Genomic DNA, 20,376 nt, shown 5'->3' with positions numbered 1-20,376 from the left:
AGGCGTAGGTACACTCCTGCTTCTCGGCAGCCTGCTCAGCGCGCTCATTCTCGTCAATACTGCTTCCCAGCAAAATCAAGTTACGGGCTTTTGATTGGCTCTAGTTCAGCATAGCCTCAGTAAAAGTGTCCATTCTGGACGACTCCCCAGTAGAGGAAAGGTTGATGTTTTTTCACCGAAGGTGGCCTTTCATAACCACTGACTGGTGGGTTCTTCAAATAGTCTGGTTAGGATACACTCTCAATCTGGAATCCATGCCTCCAAATTGCCCACCGGGAACTCAATCTTACAGTTCCCAGCACAAGCAGGTACTTGCAGAGGAACTCTCCGCCCTTCTACAGGCCCAAGCGGTCGAACCCATTCCACCAGGGGAAGAAGGGCTGGGATTCTATTCCAGGTACTTTCTTGTGCAAAAGAAAACAGGGGATGCGTCCCATCCTAGACCTAAGGGGCCTGAACAAATTTCTAGTTTGAGAAAAGTTTAGGATGGTTTCCCTGGGCACCCTTCTTCCCATGATTCAAGAGAATGATTGGCTATGCTCTCTGGACTTAAAGGATGCTTACACATACATCTCGATCTTTCCAGCTCACAGGAAGTATCTTCGATTTCGGCTGGGAACACAGCACTTTCAGTACTGTGTGCTGCCTTTTGGTCTGGCATCTGCACACAGTATCTAGCGGTAGTCGCAGCGTCGCTACGCAGACTGGGAGTACATGTGTTCCCTTATCTCGACGATTGGCTGGTGAAGAGCACCTCGAAGGCAGGCGCTCAGTCCATGCAAATGACTATGCAGGTGCTAGAACTACTGGGGTTCGTAATCAATTACCCCAAGTCCCATCTCACTCCGGTCCAAAACTTGGAATTCATTGGAGCCCTTTTGAACACAAAGACAGTTCGAGCTTATCTTCTTGAGGCAAGGGCAGAAAACCTCCTGTCCCTGGTGTCCATAGCTCGAGTGTCTTAACAGGTCACAGCTCAGCAGATGTTCAGGCTTCTGGGCCACATGGCCTCCACAGTTCATATGACTCTCATGGCATGCCTGCACATGAGATCGGCTCAATGGACCCTAGCTTCCCAGTGGTACCAAGCTAAGGGGAGTCTAGAGGATGTAATCCAACTGTCTACTGACTTTCGGAATTCTCTTCAGTGGTGGACGATTCGATCCAATTTGACCTTGGGATGTCCATTCCAAATTCCTCAGCCACAAAATGTGCTGACGACGGATGCATCCCTCCTGAGGTGGGGAGGTCATGTAGATGAGCTTCACACTCAAGGAGCCTGGTCCTTTCGGGGAGAAAGGTCTTCAGATCAATCTCCTGGAATTGCGGGCGATCTGGAATGCTCTAAAGGCTTTCAGAGATCGGCTGTCGAACCAAATTATATTGATTTAGACAGACAGTCAGGTTGCCGTGCACTAGACCAACAAGCAGGGGGTCACTGGATCTCACCCTCTGTGTCAGGAAGCCTTCCAGATGTGGCTTTGGGCTCCCCGTCACGGCATGTTTCTCCAAGCCACTTATCTGGCAGGCGTAAACAACAGTCTGGCCAACAGGTTCAGCAGGATAATGCAACCTCACGAGTGGTCACTGAACATGGGCGTAGTCCGCAAGATCTTCCGAGTGTGGGGCACCCCCTCGGTGGATCTTTTTGCCACTCAGATCAATCACAAGGTCCCTCAGTTCTGTTCCAGGCTTCAGACCAACGACAGGCTAGCGTTAGATGCTTTTCTCCTGCATTGGGGGACAGTCCTGTATGCGTATCCTCCCATATCTCTGGTGGGGAGGACTTTGCTGAAACTCAAGCAAGACTGTGGAACTATGATCCTGATTGCACCCTTCTGGCCGCGTCAGGTTTGGTTCCCTCTTCTTCTGGAGTTGTCCTCCGAAGAACCGTGGAGATTGGAGTGTTTTCCAACCCTCATCACCCAGAACGAGGGGTCACTTCTACATCCCAACCTCCAGTCTCTGGCTCTCACGGCCTGGATGTTGAGAGCTTAGAATTCGCCTCCTTGGGTCTTTCAGAGGGTGTCTCCCGTATCTTGCTTGCTTCCAGGAAAGATTCCACGAAGAGGTCTTAGTCTTTTAAATGGAGGAGGTTTGCCGTCTGGTGTGACAGCAAGGCCATAGATTTTCTTTCTTGTCCTACACAGACCCTGCTTGACTGCCTTCTACACTTATCAGAGTCTGGTCTCAAGACCAACTCTGTAAGGGTTCACCTTAGTGCAATTAGTGCTTATCAGTGTGTAGAAGGTAAGCCTATGTCTGGACAACCTTTAGTTGTTCACTTCATGAGTGGTTTGCTTTTGTCAAAGCCCCCTGTCAAACCACCAGTGTCACGGAATCTCAACATCGTTTTCACCCAGCTGATGAAAGCTCCTTTTGAGCACTGAATTCCTGCCATCTGAAGTACTTGACCTTGAAGGTCCTTTTCTTGGTGGCTGTTTCAGCTCGTAGAGTCAGTGAGCTTCGGGCCTTAGTAGTGGATGCACCTTATACTAAGTTTGATCCCAACAGCGTAGTCCTCCGCACGCACCCTAAGTTCCTGCCGAAGGTGGTGTCTGAGTTCCATCTGACCCAGTCAATTGTCTTAACAACATTTTTTCCCCCGTCCTCATGCCCACCCTGGCGAATGCAGCTTGCACACCTTGTGTTGCAAGAGAGAGTTGGCCTTTTACATGGAGCGGACGAAGCCCTTCAGACAGTCCGCCCAGTTGTTTGTTTCCTTTGATCCCAACAGGAGGGGAGTTGCCATCGGTAAACGCCCCATTTCCAGTTGGGTAGCAGATTGCATTTCCTTTGCTTATGCCCAAGCTGGGCTGACTCTGAAGGGTCATGTCACGGCTCATAATGTCAGAGCCATGGCTGCATCAGTGGCTCACTTGAGGTCAGCCTCCATTGAAGAGATTTGCAAAGCTGCAACATGGTCTTCGGTCCACACATTCACATCTCATTACTGCCTGGAGCAGGATACCCAACGTGACAGTCGGTTTGGGCAGTCAGTATTGCAGAATCTGTTTGGGGTTTAGAATCCAACTCCATCCTCCTTGGCCCATTTTGTTCTGTTCCAGGCTGCACTGTCAGCTAGTTTGTATACAGTTTCAGGTTAATCTTTGTTACTTCCTCACTGCTGCGAGGCCCAGTTGACCAATGTTTGTTGTTCTGGGTGAGCCTGGATGCTAGGGATTCACCACGTGAGAACAAGCAGCCTGCTTGTCCTTGGAGAAAGCAGGTATTCTCCGAGGACAGTAGGCTGATCATTCTCACAATCCCGCCCACCTCCCCGTGGAGTTGTATCTTTTCTTTCATGTATGCTTTTGGATAAAACTGAGGAGCTGGCGGGAAGGCACTCCGTGCGTGCGCGGTGCTGCACATGCACCAGAAGGCTCTAGCAAACTATTTTCATTTTGCTATTCAGTATGCCAGTTCCCAGGCAGATGCAGATCGTCGACCCACTTGTGAGAATGATCAGCCTGCTGTTCTCGTAGAATCCCTGGTACAGGTATCTTCACTTTTTCTACCTTCATCTGCTGGTAGGAGGGAATAACAACCCATTAGTCTGGATGATGTAGCCAGACTAAAGGAAAGGAAATTATCAGGCATGACTAAATTTCACCTTGTTTTGACATTATAATCTGTTTGTTAACATCTAACTCTGTTAATGTTTTGCAGTGATTTTGTTGTGCCCCAAGATCACAAAACTATATTTTTCTTGTTTTTCATAGAAGTCCAGCCTGAAGAAAAATTAGAGAACAGTGGTATTGGTGAGTATTTTAAGCATAATTACTTTACTGCCTTTGAGAAATATACTTGCATCTGCTATGAAAATTAAATCTTAGTTATTTCAAGGTTTAATCTACATCTGTTCATTTCTGAAAGATTTATACATCTATTTAGATGATAGAGCCACTTGCATGATGATGTAATAATATAATTTCACTGCTATACTTTTACTTATTTCAATTATTCATTGGACTTGAGACATTAAAAAAAGTTGACATTTATTTTTCTAAATCTGCATAAATTATTTTAATCTAGAATTAAATCCTGATTCTTTGGTTTACTAATGTCTGTGCCCTGAAAAAGACAGGTACAAATCAAGGTAAGGTATACACAAAAACTAGCACATATGAGTTTATCTTGTTGGGCAGACTGGATGGACCTTGCAGGTCTTTTTCTGCCGTCATTTACTATGTTACTATGTAATGATCCTTTGAATTAATGGCCTATTTCATACCTTGCTGGGAGATCCCAAGATTGTGACAGCTGTGGGTAGGAGCTCCTTATATCCCACCAGAATTATTACTTGTTTCTTGCATAAATTAAATCTGTGATGCCTAAATGGAAGGGTCATCTGAGGGTTCCTTCTGCTCCCAAAGTGGAGTCCCTCCTTTCTATTTGGAATGTGACTCTGGATGACTTTGCTCAGTATCTTCTCCAGGGTCCTATTGCATTGCGAGATTGGGGACAAGGATCTGGCTCAGGCATTGATTCAAGAGGTTCAAGAGGAGGTTCTGGCAGGTGGAGTGACCTCTCTAGAACAAAGCACAGTAAGCCTCTCATATAGTGGGTAATGTAATAAAGCCTTTTGGGGGAGTGATTTGTAGGAGTGTTGAGGTAACATTTATATTAATTTTGGACTTCGTTTCTCTGCATTAGTTTTGCTCCTCCTTTGTATGAGCTTTGTCTCAGAATGTGGAAAAAGGACAGCTTTGTGAGACCTTGTTGATGACACAGTTGCAGGCTGGAAGTGCCTTGGAATCTGAACTTGTGCAGATTAAGGCTGTTTAAGGTTTCTTGATACAGGATATAATACTGGTTGACGGAAAACTTGAGAGTTTTGAAAATTTATTGAGACAGTCTAATTTGAGGTTTCTGAATTTTCCACAGAGTAGGATTGCAACTCCAAGAGATATTTTCAGTGGTTTTTGAAACTTTTGTGTTAAGACTTAAGCTTCAACAAAATCAGTAATATATTTTCTAACAATATATTTTCTAAAGTTTCCCCAATCAGCATATGTATGCCCACCGTTATCAAGATTTCCGTAGTGTCAGCTCCACTGTTCTGCATGAATGGGTGTTTTCTCTGAGGGCAAGCAGGCCTATTTATTCTCACAAGTGGGTAACGCAGGCCAGGGTGGCCTGTGTTACCCACTTGTGAGAATACAAGGTCTGCTTCCTCGGAGAATACCTGCTACAGGTAAGTATCTTCGCTATCCCTTCCTGCTATCAGGTGGAAGTAGAGAACTGACTTCTACCAATGATGTTGCTGGTATAAGATATCTCCTATAATAAAAAGCACCTCCAATGTTCTGAAGCTGACTCCGTGGCTTCAGTGAAGGGTTCGTAACGGTGTCACATCTCTCTCTGCCCCGCCCTCGCGTTAAAACGTGATGATGTCGAGGGCGGGCCCCGCCCTCGCGTCAAAACGTGATGACGTCGAGGGGGGGTAATCAGAAGGCAGGACTGAGGGAACGAACTCACCTCCAACGTTCTGAAGCTGACTCTGTGGACAGCCAGCGCTTTCAGTAACGCCGCTGCTTTGACGGAGCTAATCTGGGGACACAGTACAATCGCTGGGTGGCTGGAGGGGGGGGGGGCAGGGGACAGAGAAGAATCGCAGGGTGGCTGGAGGGGGGGCAGGGGACACAGGGCAATCGCTGGGTGGCTGGAGGGGGGCAGGGGAGAGAGCAGAATCGCTGGGTGGCTGGAGGGGGGCAGGGGAGAGAGGAGAATCGCTGCATGGCTCAAGCGGGGCTGGGGATACAGGAGAATCGCAGGGTGGCTGGGGGGGCAGAGGATACAGGAGAATCGCTGGGTTTCTGGAGGGGGCAGGGGAGACAGGAGAATAGCTGGGTGGCTGGAGGGGGGCAGGGGAGACTAGAATCGCTGGGTGGCTGGAGGGGGGGGGGGGCCAGGGGAGAGAGGAGAATCGCTAGGTGGCTGGAGGGGGACGGGAGAGAGGACAATCACACACACACACACACACACACACACACACTCTCTCTCTCTCACAGACACACTTGCACCCAGTTTCACTCTCTGTCACACACACACACTCGCACGGTGCTGCCAACCACGCAGAGTGGGGGAGAGGCAGGAGGTCCTGAGACCACAGGGGAGGGGAGGGGAACGCAGGGGGGGGAGGGGATCCTGAGACCACAGGGGAGGGGATCCTGAGACCACAGGGGGGGAGGGGGTCCTCAGACCACAGAGGCAGGGGAGGTATCTCTGTCACAGACACACACACTCTCTCTCTCACACACACACACTCTCACAGTCAGTGTGTTTCTCACTCTCACACAGTCTCTCACACTATGTCTCATACTGTATCACATTCACTCTGTGTCACACAGTCACTCTCACACACTCTTGGTCTCCAGAGAGTCTGTGTATCGCACACATATTCTCTCACACTCTGTCTCACACACACTCTCTCTCTCACACACACACACACTCTCACACACAATGTGTCTGTGTGAAACACACTCTCTCTCTCACAGTCACTGTGTCTCACATACACACTCGCACACACTCTAATTCAAAGCAAAAACGTCCAGGGCTAAAAATTGGACGTTTTGGTCTGGACCTGTTTCAATCACAACTAAATCATAAATGTTGCCCTAAATGACCGGATGATCAATGAAGGGATTAAGGCATGGCACCTTCCCTTTACTCCCCCAGTGGTCACTGACCCCCTTCTGTCCCCCCCCCAAAGATGTGAAAGAAGCAGATACCATCCTCTATGACAGTGTCAGATATTATGGCCAGTCCTATTAAAGCAGGAAGCAGTTCCCCGGAGTAGGCTAGTGATGCAGTGTACTGTAGAGAAGGGGACCCAGGTCCATATCCCACTCTAATTGTTACACGTGGTGGAAATTGTGAGACCACCAAACCCTACTGTACCCACATATAGGTGACACCTGCAGCTATATGAGGGCTGTTGTAGTGGTGTACAGTTGAGTACCATAGGTTTTTTAGTGGGGTTTAGAGGGCTTCTCCTTACAATATAAGTGAGTAACAGACGTATACCTGGGACCTTTTATGTGAAGTCCACTGCAATGTCCCCTAGGGTGTGCCACTGTTCTGCTGGGATGTCTGTGTGGCCAGTCTACTAAGAATGCTGGTATCCCATTGGTCCCAATGGCTTATTTTGTGCATTTTTCTCTTGAACGTTTTTGTTCCCGAAAATGGTCACAAGAAAAATGCATTGAGCACAAAATGTCTAGGAAATGACCATTTTTGAAACAAAATGATGTTTTCAGGTTTGAAAATGGCTATGTTCGCCACTTGATGTTTTGAACATTTTTCAGCAAAAGTCCAAAGTTGGATTTATATTTCATATCGAAAATGCCTCTTTACACCTCCTGAAAAGAGACTAAAATCTGACAATATACTACTCAGATCCTTTAAAGAGTGAGAACTCACTAGAGGTGCAATATAAATGGAGAAGAAATCCACCGGAGTCTGTGACGCAATATGCATTGTCATTGCCTCAAAATATTGGGATGTAACACAAAAGACTAGTTCTGATTTGAACGAACTCCACACAAACATAGCAATATCACCCCCATGTTTCGCAGAACAGATAGTGACAAGAGGAAAAGTTAATGAGGAATGGTCCAAACAAGTTATGAGTAGTACATGGCCAGAATTTGCTATATAGCTCGGATGCAATATAACTACAGATACTCCTAGGGGTGAAAAATGTGCACAGAAGTACTGATTTGTACTGGCTTAGATACACATATTTATAACTGCCTCAGAGCAGGTATAACGTTCTATGGAAATTTTGGGGAGACTATTTTATAAAGCTGTATATGTTAACTTTATAAAATAGATGCAACATATGTGCATATATGCACCAATATAAAATCAGTCCCTTAGGTTTCCTGTTAAAAATATTATCCCCTATGTGAGAAGTCCAAAAGTGCACCTATTTTAAGCCTAATTTTTGTTAAGGCAACATTTATCTGCAGCATAGCTTAATCATACAATGTTATGTGAAGTCAGTGGCATAGCTACAGGTGGGCCTGGATGGGCATGGGCCCACCTAGTTTTGCTTTAGGCTCACCCAGTGGCAGCGCATGTCAGCGCAGTTTTCAGAGATCCTTGGGCCCTGCCAGCTGAAGAGTCCTCTCTGGAGTTCCCCCCCCCCCCCCCCCCCCCCCCCCCCTCCCTGGGCAGTTTCATCCCCTTAGCAATCAGCAGCACGTTTCTGTTTGAGAAGCTTTTTAATTCTCTGTCTTCTCCTTTGTGTCAGGTCACATGTATGAATGTGATCCAGTAGGGAATCATGTGCTTTTGTTAATTAAAGCTGTGGCAGAAAAATATTTGTAAGTGTGATTTTATGCAGGCAAACAATATACCGCCAAAATACAAAATAGCAAGCAGCACAGTATTAACCGCCAAGTTCATACAAAGTTAATTATTTTAATTGGAAAATAAATTTGTTGGCTACCTGCTATGTGAATATTCCATCACCGTTTCATTATTGCTACCAAGTATTACATATTTGGAGTGGCCTAGTGCTTACAGCACTGGTCTTGACATCCAGAGATGCCCAGTTCGATTCTCACTGCTGCTGCTTGTGATCTTGGGCAAGTCACTTAACCCGCCATTGCCTCAGATGCTAACTTAGATTGTAAGTCCTCCTGGGACAGGGAAATACCCAGTGTACCTGAATGTAACTTACCTTGAGCTATTACTGAAAAAGGTGTGAGCAAAATCCAAATAAATAACTATTTAGGGCATATGCCTTCAACATAGATTGTTTAAATTTATTTATCTAGACCTTACATGCAGATGGTATTGCTTATTAAACTCAAAGGCAAAACCTAAGGGTGGTTAAATAATTTGGTATAAACAGTGTTGTTTATGACTTGACTTGTTTTGAGGTGGAAACAGTTGGGTGGGCTTATAGGGAGGGAGGGAGGGAAGGTTTCTTAGGGTATGTTCTTTGTAAAAGTTTTTATTTTGCCATGTTGGATGGTTCACAGGTTTTTCTTGTTCTGTATGAAGCTTGTCTAGCAACATGTTCCGCTTTGAATAAAGAAGATTAAAACATACAAATTAAGTTTTAGGTGTTACTGAATTCTATTATTCTGTCTCACTGTATTTCCAGTTTTGGCACAGTATAAGTCATCAGAAGAACAAGACATAAGAAAACCAATGGGCTGCATTAGGGGCTTATAGCCTATTTAGTTTAAGCAGACGAGAGATCTGCATGAAAGAAAATATTTATTTTTATTATTTTGACTTATAAAACCACTTGTCCCTAAAACATGCTCAAAACAGAATAAATAATTTGTGTATCTAAAATCTAAACTTCTACAAAAGAGATGAGGTGAAGATGTGATTCCATGTGCCCCAATGAAAGGAGAGTTTAATTTTACTTCCATTTAATTTACTTTCATTTGTTTAATGTACGATCATGTGATCTTTGCATTGCAGGCCTTGGTTACCAGTCACTTTTTGCTTAAGAGTTTAAAATGCTGGCATTGTTGTTTAAAGTTGGTGCCAATCAAGTGATTGATTATGTGAATGTTGGCCAGAAAGAAACCTGTGATCGATGGGGCAGAAGCTCTTGATTATTATGCCAGGAATTGAACTGGTTTGTAGTTTGGAGATTTGAACGTGAACATTTTCAGTTGCAGTACCTGTCTGTTGGAATAAACTTCCAAATGAAATCTGTAGTTGTGCTATTTTATAGTTTCTTAAAGCTGTGAAGATGTGGCTGTATCTGTCAAGCTTATAGCAGTGTTTGACTTTGTTAATTATGCTGACTGAAAATTTTGAATGATGATTTTTGGATGGTTTGTGGGCAAACAAACTGGAGTGATTTTAGGAGTAGAAGGCAGAATTTTTCATGAGACGCTTCGATCATGCTGAAAGTTTTGACAATCAAATCTATACCTGCCTCCCTTTTGTTACACCCCATGGCCGACTTAAGAAAGTGATAGAAAACAGAGCAGAGCACCAAATTATTTTGTCTTGTGTTCAGAGAGAAAGATTCTAGCGTTTGTCAGAGAACACCTTATTAGGAAAGAAATTCAAGCAGAGTCTGCTGGAGGAGAGAGGTTCTCCTAGATAGCTGAAAACCCTTTTTTGTCGTCCTGCCTCAGCAGTGATCTTGTATATGTTCTCTGGACAAACATAGTTTTGTTTTTTTTTCCTTCAGTGGCAGCATACTTAAAATTTACCTTTTTTTTTTTTTTTTTGCACATGCTTGAAACATTGTGTTCCTCGGTCAAGGAGGGCTGCAGTAACACGTTAGTAACAAATTTGTTTCTACAATCAGACAGTCCTCCTTTCTTGTTTCACAAGCAGCAGTTCTGTTAATTCCCATTACATTTACTTTGGCTAAGCCTTGGGCCTAGTAGGTTAGGCCTACACAATAGCTTGAACAATTAGTGGGGGGGGGGGGGGGACCTTGCAAAAATAAATAAATAAAACAACCCACCCACCCTGAAAACCATCATAGCAGCTCAGACAGCGCTGCGTATGCCTTGTAGCGCTATAGAAATGATAAGTAGTAGTAGTAGACAGGGTTCTGAGAAAGAGATTAAAAAAGCCTGCAGTAGCTCTATTTCTCTCTCTCTCGGTCACAGCAAACTGATTTATTAAGCTTTCTCATTGTAGGTTTTAGAGCAGGGGGTGGGCAACCTGCCCGCCATTGAATTTTATGTGGATCTCGACCATGAGAAGTATACACAGAAAATGTCATTAGAGTTTTGATGATTTAAAATGCTTTATTTGGCAAATTATTTTCAGGATAGCTATTCTAGTAGTTTTACGTCCATCATTTTTATTTCAATGTTTATTTGTTTATCAGGGGTGGTCTATGGAGCTCTGCGTATTTCTGACAGTACACAATGTTGCAGCTTGCCAGAGATAGTACTGACATTCATTCGGCCCTCTGTGTATAAAGGTTGCCAGCCCCTGGTACAGAACCATAAAATCAGTGAAGGGTGGAATTTTAAAAAATAAAATAAAAAATCCAAACAAGACAAATCAAAGACACACAGGCAGGTTGTTCTCTGTCAGTGTCCCAAAAAACTGAGTTTTAGAAACGTGTAGGCTTTGTGGGTCCAGACAGCCTGCATACCCTAGTGAGAGAGAACAAGAATCAAAATAGTTCAGGCAGGGCAGATTGTCTACTTGCTTTTACTTGTTAATATACTAACTACTTATTTCTTCAGTGCTGCCAAGTATATACAACACTGTACAGTCACACATAATAGTCTTTGCTTTGTACAGTTGTGACTCTGGGCAAGTCACTTAACCCTCCAAATAAGTACCTGTATATACTATGTAAACCGCTTTGAATGTAGTTGCAAAAACCACAGAAAGGTGGTATATCAAGTTCCATACCCATAATGTGGTCTGATCAAATCATAAAGCTTAAGAGGAGTAGGCATGGAACTACTTATAGAATCAGAGAAGGGGTAGCAACAGTACTAAGGAAGAGGAACATGGAGGACAGTCTGCAATCCACAGTCTTCCACCAACCAAATTGAAGAGAAATTTATTTGAGGACAGCATTAACAGCTAAATATAAAAGACCACTTGTGCTCCCATCTCCACAGAGGGACAAAAGAAGGCAGAGGTAGTGCTGGGTGGGCTGCAGAAGACTGGGAACAGATAAAGCTGTTGCCAACAGAGCAGAATATCAGGCATACCCTGCTCTTTCCTGAGAAGTGTATGGAGCAGTTTTTAATGTATTTTAATGTAAAATGGCATTTATATCCTGTTTTCCTTTTGTACTGAATTCAGGGCGGGTTACAAAAATTAATACTTTACATATACAATAGCAGATAGAAGAATAAAAATGATACACCTATAAATGCAATTATGAATAAAATGTATCACCTAATATCAGCCATCTATCTCTTACCATATTTTCATTTTCTGACCCCTTGAGCAGACGATGGAAATTTAAATCATCTACATAATCTGATGAATCCTCTTATGACAGATTTCCAACAGAATCATCAGATATACTGAAAGTTTTAGTAGCTGAAGGTTTTGAAAATCTAGTTGTTAGAATGATAAATAGTGAAGAGGTAGGACGTGACTATTGCCAGAGCCAAGAGCATCCCATGGCTATAACAGATAGTGGAGTTTGTGAAGGATGTCCTTGGCCTTCCATCTTCTGCTCTGCCCCCATCCCCACTTCCAGCAGCAGCAATATCAGGCCCAAAAGAAGCAGAGAAGAAATCCCGTAAAACATCAAAGGTGTGGAGGCATTTTAAAATGCTTGAAGATCAGTATAGTGCAGAATGCATGCACTTTCAATTTAATTTCACAGCTTCTCTTCCCCAAACTTCTAAACAACTGAACAGCTCGGATTACAATAAAATTAAAAACACAATTTAGTCTCACACTTATACATACTCCTTACACCAAACCCACCAACTACAGTTATACCCCTGCCCCCCCCCTCCCCCCAAAAAATCCTAAAATACATTTTCACATAATGTACTGTTCTGGTCTTTACCATCATTTATTATGTTGTGTAAAAATAAATATGCCATTAAAAAAAAAAACATGCCCTGTATTTTAAGTCTTCCCTGAACTTTCATTTTTGGTATTTCTTTAAAACAGTTATAACGCCCTCTCTGCAGTTTAGGTGAAGAACAAATGCACATACATAGTAAATGATGTAAAACAATATAAAATATTACATTAACATTCAAAAATCTAGTATACCATACATAAAACAACACATCTGCTTTTAATGGTTAGAGTAGCTAAGAACCAGGGAAGTGAGGTCCAAATCCCACTGCCATTCCTTGTGATCTTGGGCAAATCACTTAACCCTCAACTACAAACTTAGGGGCCCTCATACCGCAGGATGTGCTCAGGCATCCTCCAGTAACATCCAAATGAGTGTACACTAAATGTGTGCTAGTTATTTATGTTTGAGTGATGCAGGTGATATTTTGATTTTTTTTTGTTGTTGTTGGAAAAACAAGCAAACATACTGGCCACAACTGGCAAAATTTACATGGGGGATCCTGTACTTCTACCAGCACATCTTTTGAGAAGACATTTACTATTGCAGGAAAGACTGTGGAAGACAGGTGATCTAGACTGAATCCTGAGAATGTTGATGACTTATTCATCCATAAATTAAAAAATCATAACAGTGCTTCATAGGGCATATTTCTCCCCCACTAGGACATACAGAGCAGGTTGTATTTTGTACCCCTGGACATTTTAACAGGGTGGATTAGGATTCCTTGGGGTAGTAGAAGTCAGCTATTGTTGGGGTTGGAAGGGTAGAGGGTGGTGGTTCTGTTATTATAGTTGCTCATTATTATTGTTTTCTGTTTGTGATTGTTCCTTTTTATATTTTAATAATAAAAGATTTAAATATCCTATATAATAAAACGCATCTCCAACATTCTGAAGCTGACTGCATGGCTGAGGCATTCCTGCTCTCTGTATCCATCTCCTGAATTGACATCACGTACTTCCGGGTTCGTCTCAAGCAGAAGTGACCAACCACACAAGGTTTTTCGGCTTCAGAATGTTGGAGGTGCATTCTATTAAACAGGATTGGTCAGTTCCTTGAAGCACAGCCTGAGCTCAGCATCCTGCACAGTAACGCTCAGACACTAGAGAGGGAGGGAGGGGGGGGCCTGACACCAGAGAGGGGGGGGGAGGTATCTCTGTCACACACACACACACTCTCTCACAGTCAATGTCTTTCTCTCTCTCACTCTCACACACTGTCTCTCACACACTCTGTCTCACATTCACTATGTGTCACACAGTCACTCACACACTCTCTTGGTCTCATACACTCAGTCTCACAGAAAGTCTGTGTCTCACACACACTCTCTCTCTCGCACACACTGTATCTGTGTGAAACACACTCTCTCACTGTGTCTCACATACACACTTGCACACACTCTCATTCTCACACACACACACACATTCTCTCTCTCACAGACACACTGACATCCAGACTCACTCTCTCTCTCACACACAACCACACTTGCACATTCACTCTCTCTCTCACACACTGTCACTCTCACATACACACTCCGAGGAAAACCTTACTAGTGCCCGTTTCATTTGTGTCAGAAACGGGCCTTTTTTACTAGTAAAATCATAAACACAATATGTGGCCTATGTTGCAATAATTCTTTAAAGAGCTTTTGTCGCTTCTGTGGCATATTAAGGCCTTTTACATTGTATGACATTATCTTTAAGTCAACACTCATCAACAACTAGTATTTCGTAGTATGCACATGATAATGGGAAGCTCCAAATAGCCATTCCACTTCAAGCATAAAGGCTTTCTGGTCTGGGCTACAAACATTTTTGTAACCTGGTGACCTGAACATGAATACCCTGGAGGAAAAGAGAAACAGGAGTGATATGATACAGACGTTCAAGTATTTGAAAGGTATTAATCCGCAAACGAACCTTTTCCGGAGATGGGAAGGCGGTAGAACTAGAGGATATGACTCAAGAAAAATGTCAGGAGGCAGTTTTTCACAGAGAGAGTGGTGGATATTTGGAATGCCCTTCCGCGGGAGGTGGTGGAGATGAAAACGGTATCGGAATTCAAACGTGTGGGATAAACATAAAGGAATCCTGTTCAGAAGGAATGGGTCCTCAGAAGCTTAGCCGAGATTGGGTGGCAGAGCCGGTGGTGGGAGGCGGGGTTGGTGGTTGGGAGGCTGGACTAGTGCTGGGCAGACTTCTATGGTCTGTGCCCTGAAAATGGCAGATACAAATCAAGGTAAGGTATACACAAGAAGTAGTAGCACATATGAGTTTATCTTGTTGGGCAGACTGGATGGACCATGCAGGTCTTTTTCTGCCGTCATCTACTATGTTACTATATATATATATATATATATATATATATATAGTTTTAGGGGGGGTTTTTTTGAAGGGGCAGAGAGTGAGCATTCCTGCGCTAATCAGCTGCATATTACCTCCCTGTTAGCATATGGATAGCATGTGAGCCCTTAAAACCTACAAAATGGGTGGCAGTTAAGTCACATATGGTAGTTTTTCAAACTGGCTGGACACTAATGGCAACATTAGTGTATGGCCATTAATACAAAAAAAATTTTGAAACTTGTTTTTATAACTGTAGTAAAAATGACCTTTGTGTGGGAAATACTCAGGTAAGGGTGGCTAAACCCACTATTTACTGCAGATTAGTGAAAGGACCCCTTAGATTGTAAACCATCCAGGGACAGGAAACTGAATGTAACTCCTCTTGAGCTTCTGAGAAAGGTGTGAGCTAAATTCAAGTCCCATTTTAAAACAAAGCCATAATATAAATGGCACGTTAAGTGTTACAGTTAAAACACCTCAGCGTATCAATGGTTTGCAGTCCAGTTATCGGGATATATCTAGCCAGTCAGGTTTTCAGAATCTGCACAATGAATATATATCATATAGATTTGCATATAAGGGAGATATCTGTTTACAGATCTCTCATGCATGTTCATCGTATAGATCCTTAAAACGTGATTACCTGCATGTTTCTCAAGACTGTTGAGAACCCTTCGTATTTGTTAACGTGATGCCAGCGTTGAATTTCTATTAGAGTTAACACAGTAATGCTTGTTTAATTTTGTGAAGATGGAAATAGCTGAGTATAAGGTTCACTCAAAAATTTCACTTACTTGTGGATCCTGAAGTGTGAAATACAAATAAAAACAAAAGGTTGCTTGGGGGTCCTTTTACTAAGGTGCGCCAAGAAATGGACTACGCTGGTGTAGATGCATGTATTGGACGCGCTAAGGTTCATTTTTTCAGTGCACCTGCAAAAGAGACCTTTTTTTTTTTGCCGAAAATGGATGTGCGTCAAAATGAATATTGGAGCGCGTCCATTTTGGGCCTAAGACCTTACTGCCACTCATTGACCTAGCAGTAAGGTTTCACGCATTAAATAGGTGGAAAAGGTCTATGTGCGTACAATGCCGATTACTACCCGGTTAGCACCATGTGCCGTAAAACTTCTGGTGCACTTAGTGGACACGTGTAAAACCTGAAATTACCACCCAGGCCACGCGGTAGCCGGGCAGTAGTTAAAAATTGGCACGCATAGGACACGGCTTAGTAAAAGGGCCCCTAATAGTTTAATTTATTTGAATTGCCAAATGAATTATATGTTCAATCTTTTTAGTACGTTCCACACAAGAAACAGACCAAACATACTATACAGTTTCCAACATTTCCATCATGAATTTGAACCCCCATTTAAAATATCCTTTCCCATCCTAATTAAGGGGGTATCATCCTTTATGTTTTGATCCCAAGCTCCTATATAAATACCCCACTATCAGGATCATACTAAGCTATAGTTGTGTGCTATTCGACTCGCCCACTGGAACTCCCTGCCCCACCTGCTTTGCCACTGCCAATGATAGCAGGCAGTAGGCTAGGAGCAATTTTTGCACTCCTCCATATTTATACTCTGTGTGGCCACAATGCTTGCATGACCTTTGGTATGGCACTGCCTTATATCATCCAAGCAAGGATATCTTGAAGGTGTTTCTCTAAACATTGCTAGATTTCCAGGAACAACTGGTATCATATGTATGTATATGTGTATGTTTATGTATGTATATGGTTATAGCAATTTTTATTGTGTTAGCAAAAATCCAGTACATCAGAAAGTAGAGCTAACGGTATGCAGAACAACAAACAGAAGAAGTAAAGGAACTCATTTATAATAAACCGTGCCACCCCCTACCCCCTCACAAGATCCAATTAAAAACAAAATACAAGGTTGGGGCAAAAGTTTACCATGCAAAGTATGTCTGCGAGCTATAGTCAAAGTGTTCCATAAAAGGTTCCCACATGGCCTGGAAGTGGAGCCCAGCTGGAGATGCAAGGTCTTGTATATAGCATCACTCCAATGAAAAAATACTAATCATCTGGGTATGCCACATATGAAAAGTGGGCACCATGGAGGAGAGACAGTTCTGCAGTTGGTAGACTAGTAAGATGTAAATCTTTATTTTCACTTCCATTCAGCAGAGTATTAAAAAAAAAAAAAAAAGGACTGGGGAGACCACTGCAATCAGGAAGGGCTGCTCATGGTCGGAACTTTAGATAGAGTTCTGGGAGGGCTGTTCATCCTGATGCCATGCAGTGAGTGACATCAGCCATTTGGGTGCTTGATTATATCCTGCTTGTTTACAGGGGAAAAAATACATTTTCTGATTTGTTTTAAATGCACTACCTGTTAGTTTCCTGGAGTGTATATTTGTCCATTTACTATCTGAAATGGTAAATAGTTTCTATTTGCCCATTCCATATTGCTCACGATTTTATAGAGCTCTCTCATGTTCCCTCTCAGCCATCTGTTCTCCAAACTGAAGAGCCATAGCCTATTTACGTTTTCCTCTTAGGGGAGCTGTTTCATCTCTTTTATTATTTTGGTTGCCTTTCTCTGTATCTTTCTATTTGTACTACAGTGGCAGTTCTATAAATTGGCATCTCCTCTATGGTAGCTAAAATGGGTGTACTTATCATGAATTCTATAATGGCTAGATGATTACTAGTTTAAAACTGCACTGGTGCTCTAAAAGTGTGTCCACTTAAGACAAATCAATGACTGGTGTAAAGGGGCATGCCTGAGTGTGCCATGCAGTATAAACAATTTCAAAGTCCTTGGATAAAATGGGCCAGAGTACTTTTAAGTTAGCCCTTTACATGCCTTTGAGACCTCTAAGTCCTCTCAAGAAGCACCACTATCTGTACCCTTATCAAAAGAAATTGTACAATGTGATACCTGCCAGCGAGCCTTCTCAGGAGTAGCCCCCACGGTCTGGTTTACTCCCAGAGGGGCTACATCTAACTCAGGACTACCTCTACTTCAGGAAGCAGATGAAAGCCTGGCTCTTCTTCCAAGCCTTTAAAATATAGTGTGACTGACTATACACCACTCTGCACCTGGACTAGCTTGCTACACCCATTGTAACTTTGGCCAGTTCCTTATATCTTGTTTAACTGTACAAAGAACTTGCCTTGAGTTTAGCTACCCATCTGTATATTCCAACTGACTCTGAACCATCCATCTTGTCCCCATCTATATATCTGCACTTGGCCCCTTGGCTACATGATAAGCTGTATTGTAGAAAATCATTCGCATCGTATCTATGTTATTTGAATGTTCTAATGCAGTGTTTCCAAACCTGGTTGTGGAGGCACCCCAACTATTCAGGTTTTCGGGATATCCAGAATGAATATTCATAAGAGGGATTTGCATGTTGTGGAAGTGGTGCATGCAAATCTCTCTCATGAATATTTATTTTGAATATCTTGAAAACCTGAGTGGCTGGGGTGCCTCTAGGACCAGGTTTGGGAACCACTGTTCTAATGTGTGCTTATTAGATGTGGTAGTCCTGTTATTAGGTTTTAATTTGCTATTCTCAAGTTTATCTCATTTATTATAGTTATGTTTTTATTTAGCCATTTTTACTATTATGCTGGTAACAAAATTGTATGTTTTATGTTAAACTGTGCTTGCTTTACACTGCCTTGGGTAAATCTCTTCATAAAGGCAGTTAATAAATCTCAATAAATAAAATGTAATATAATAATTTGCTCCTGCAACGTTCCAGTGAGGCTACCTGTGTTTGTAACCATCTCCTGACGTCACTCTCCCTCAGTAGAAGCCTGCTTGCCTGACGTCAGGAGATGGTTACCGCAATGAGAGACATTGGAACGTTGCAGGAGCAGCTTCAGCCCTTCCTCCACACGCACCCAACATCTCCACCCAGGGCCGCCGAGAGACTGGGCTGGGCCCGGGGCAAGGCTGCCCCCGGGGCCCCGCCCCTGCCGCCCTCACCACCACGCCCCCTGAGGTTGCCACCGCCGCTCACCCCTACACCCCCCCCCCCCCCGAGGTTGCCTCTACCCCCCTGAGGTCGCCACAGCCACTGCTCCCCCCTCCACCCCCACCCCCCCGAGGTCGCCATACAGGCCTGCCCGCCCAACACAGACCTGCGAAGACTCCTGCGAAACATGCAGCACCAGCTCCCATTTGCGGCCACTGCTGCTTCTCCTGTTGAGCAGCAGCGGCCGCTACAAAACCAAAAAGAGCTAATTAAAGCACCAAAAATGTTTTTAAAAAGCAAGCGCGGCACCGCAGGCAGCCGTCAGGCATTGGCTGTCGGCTCTGCAGCCGCTCCTCTCGCCTCTCACGTTGCTGTGCTCCTCCGGGGTCTGCTCCAGGGGCAGTGACGTGAGAGGCGAGAGGAGCGGCTGCAGAGCCAACAGCCAATGCCTGATGGCTGCCTACAGTGCTGCACTTGCTTTTAAAAAACATTTTTGGTGCTTTAATTAGCTCTTTTTGTTTTTGTAGCAGCCGCTGCTGCTCAACAGGAGAAGCAGCAGTGGCCGGAAATGGGAGCTGGCTCCGCATGTTTCATGGGAGACTTGGCAGGTCTGTGTTGGGTGGGTGGGCCTGGATGGAAAGAAGGGGATAGACAGGGAGACACGGGATGGAAGAATCGGGAGAGGGGGGTAGACGGATGGAAGGATGGAGAGAGAAAGAGGAAAAACAGATGGACGGATGGGGAAAAAGACACGATGCAAGGATGGGGCGAGAAAGGGGGAAATGGATGAATGGATGCAGAGAGAAAGGGGAGAGACTGGAAGGATGTGGAGAGAGAAGGGACACTGAACAGAAAAGGGTAGAGAGATAGACACTGGATTGAAGGAGGGGGAGAGAGGGTAGATGGGTAGAAGGATGGGGAAAGAAAGAGGGAAGGCACTGGATGGAAGGGTACGGAAAAAAAAGGAGACACTGGATGGAAGAATTCAGAAAGAAAGAGGGGAGACATTGGGAGGGGGTCCTGAGACCAGAGAGGGGGAGGGGGGTCCTGAGAGGGGGGGTGCAGTGGGTCCTGAGACCAGAGGGGGTCCAGAGACCTGAGAGGGGAGGAGGGGGAGAGGGAGGGGAGGGGAGGGGGTCCTGAGAACAGAGAGGGAGGAGGGGAGGTATCTCTGTCACACACTCACTCTCTCTCACACAGTCAGTGTCTTTCTCTCACTCTCACACACTGTCTGTCACACTGTATCACATTCACTCTCTATGTGTCACACATAGGTATATTTTCAAAGCACTTAGCCTTCCAAAGTTCCATAGAAACCTAAGGAACTGTGGAAGGCTAAGTGCTTTGAAAATGAGCCCAATAGTCACTCTCAAACACTCTCTCGATCTCATACACTCTGTTGGTCTCACAGAGAATCTGTGTATCGCACACATACTCTCACACTCTATCTGTCTCACACACTCTCTCTCTCACAGACACACTCGCACCCACACTCACTCTCTCTCTGTCACACACACACACTTGCATATTCACTCTCTCTCTCTCTCTCTCACAC

At 44.0% G+C, this 20,376-nt stretch overlaps 1 protein-coding gene across 1 annotated transcript in view; it reads left to right on the top strand.

The window, feature by feature from the left end:
* GTF2F2 (general transcription factor IIF subunit 2) overlaps nucleotides 1-20,376 on the top strand; it is a 231,303-nt gene that overhangs the window by 61,335 nt on the left and 149,592 nt on the right. Inside the window, exon 5 of the mRNA XM_030200520.1 lies at nucleotides 3,723-3,761. Within this exon, the coding sequence (XP_030056380.1) occupies nucleotides 3,723-3,761 (39 nt within the window). The remainder of the gene's footprint in view (nucleotides 1-3,722; nucleotides 3,762-20,376) is intronic.

This window comes from Microcaecilia unicolor, chromosome 4, assembly GCF_901765095.1.
Source record: "Microcaecilia unicolor chromosome 4, aMicUni1.1, whole genome shotgun sequence".
NCBI classification, from domain to species: domain Eukaryota; kingdom Metazoa; phylum Chordata; class Amphibia; order Gymnophiona; family Siphonopidae; genus Microcaecilia; species Microcaecilia unicolor.
This window is presented reverse-complemented; position numbering and strand designations above follow the sequence as displayed.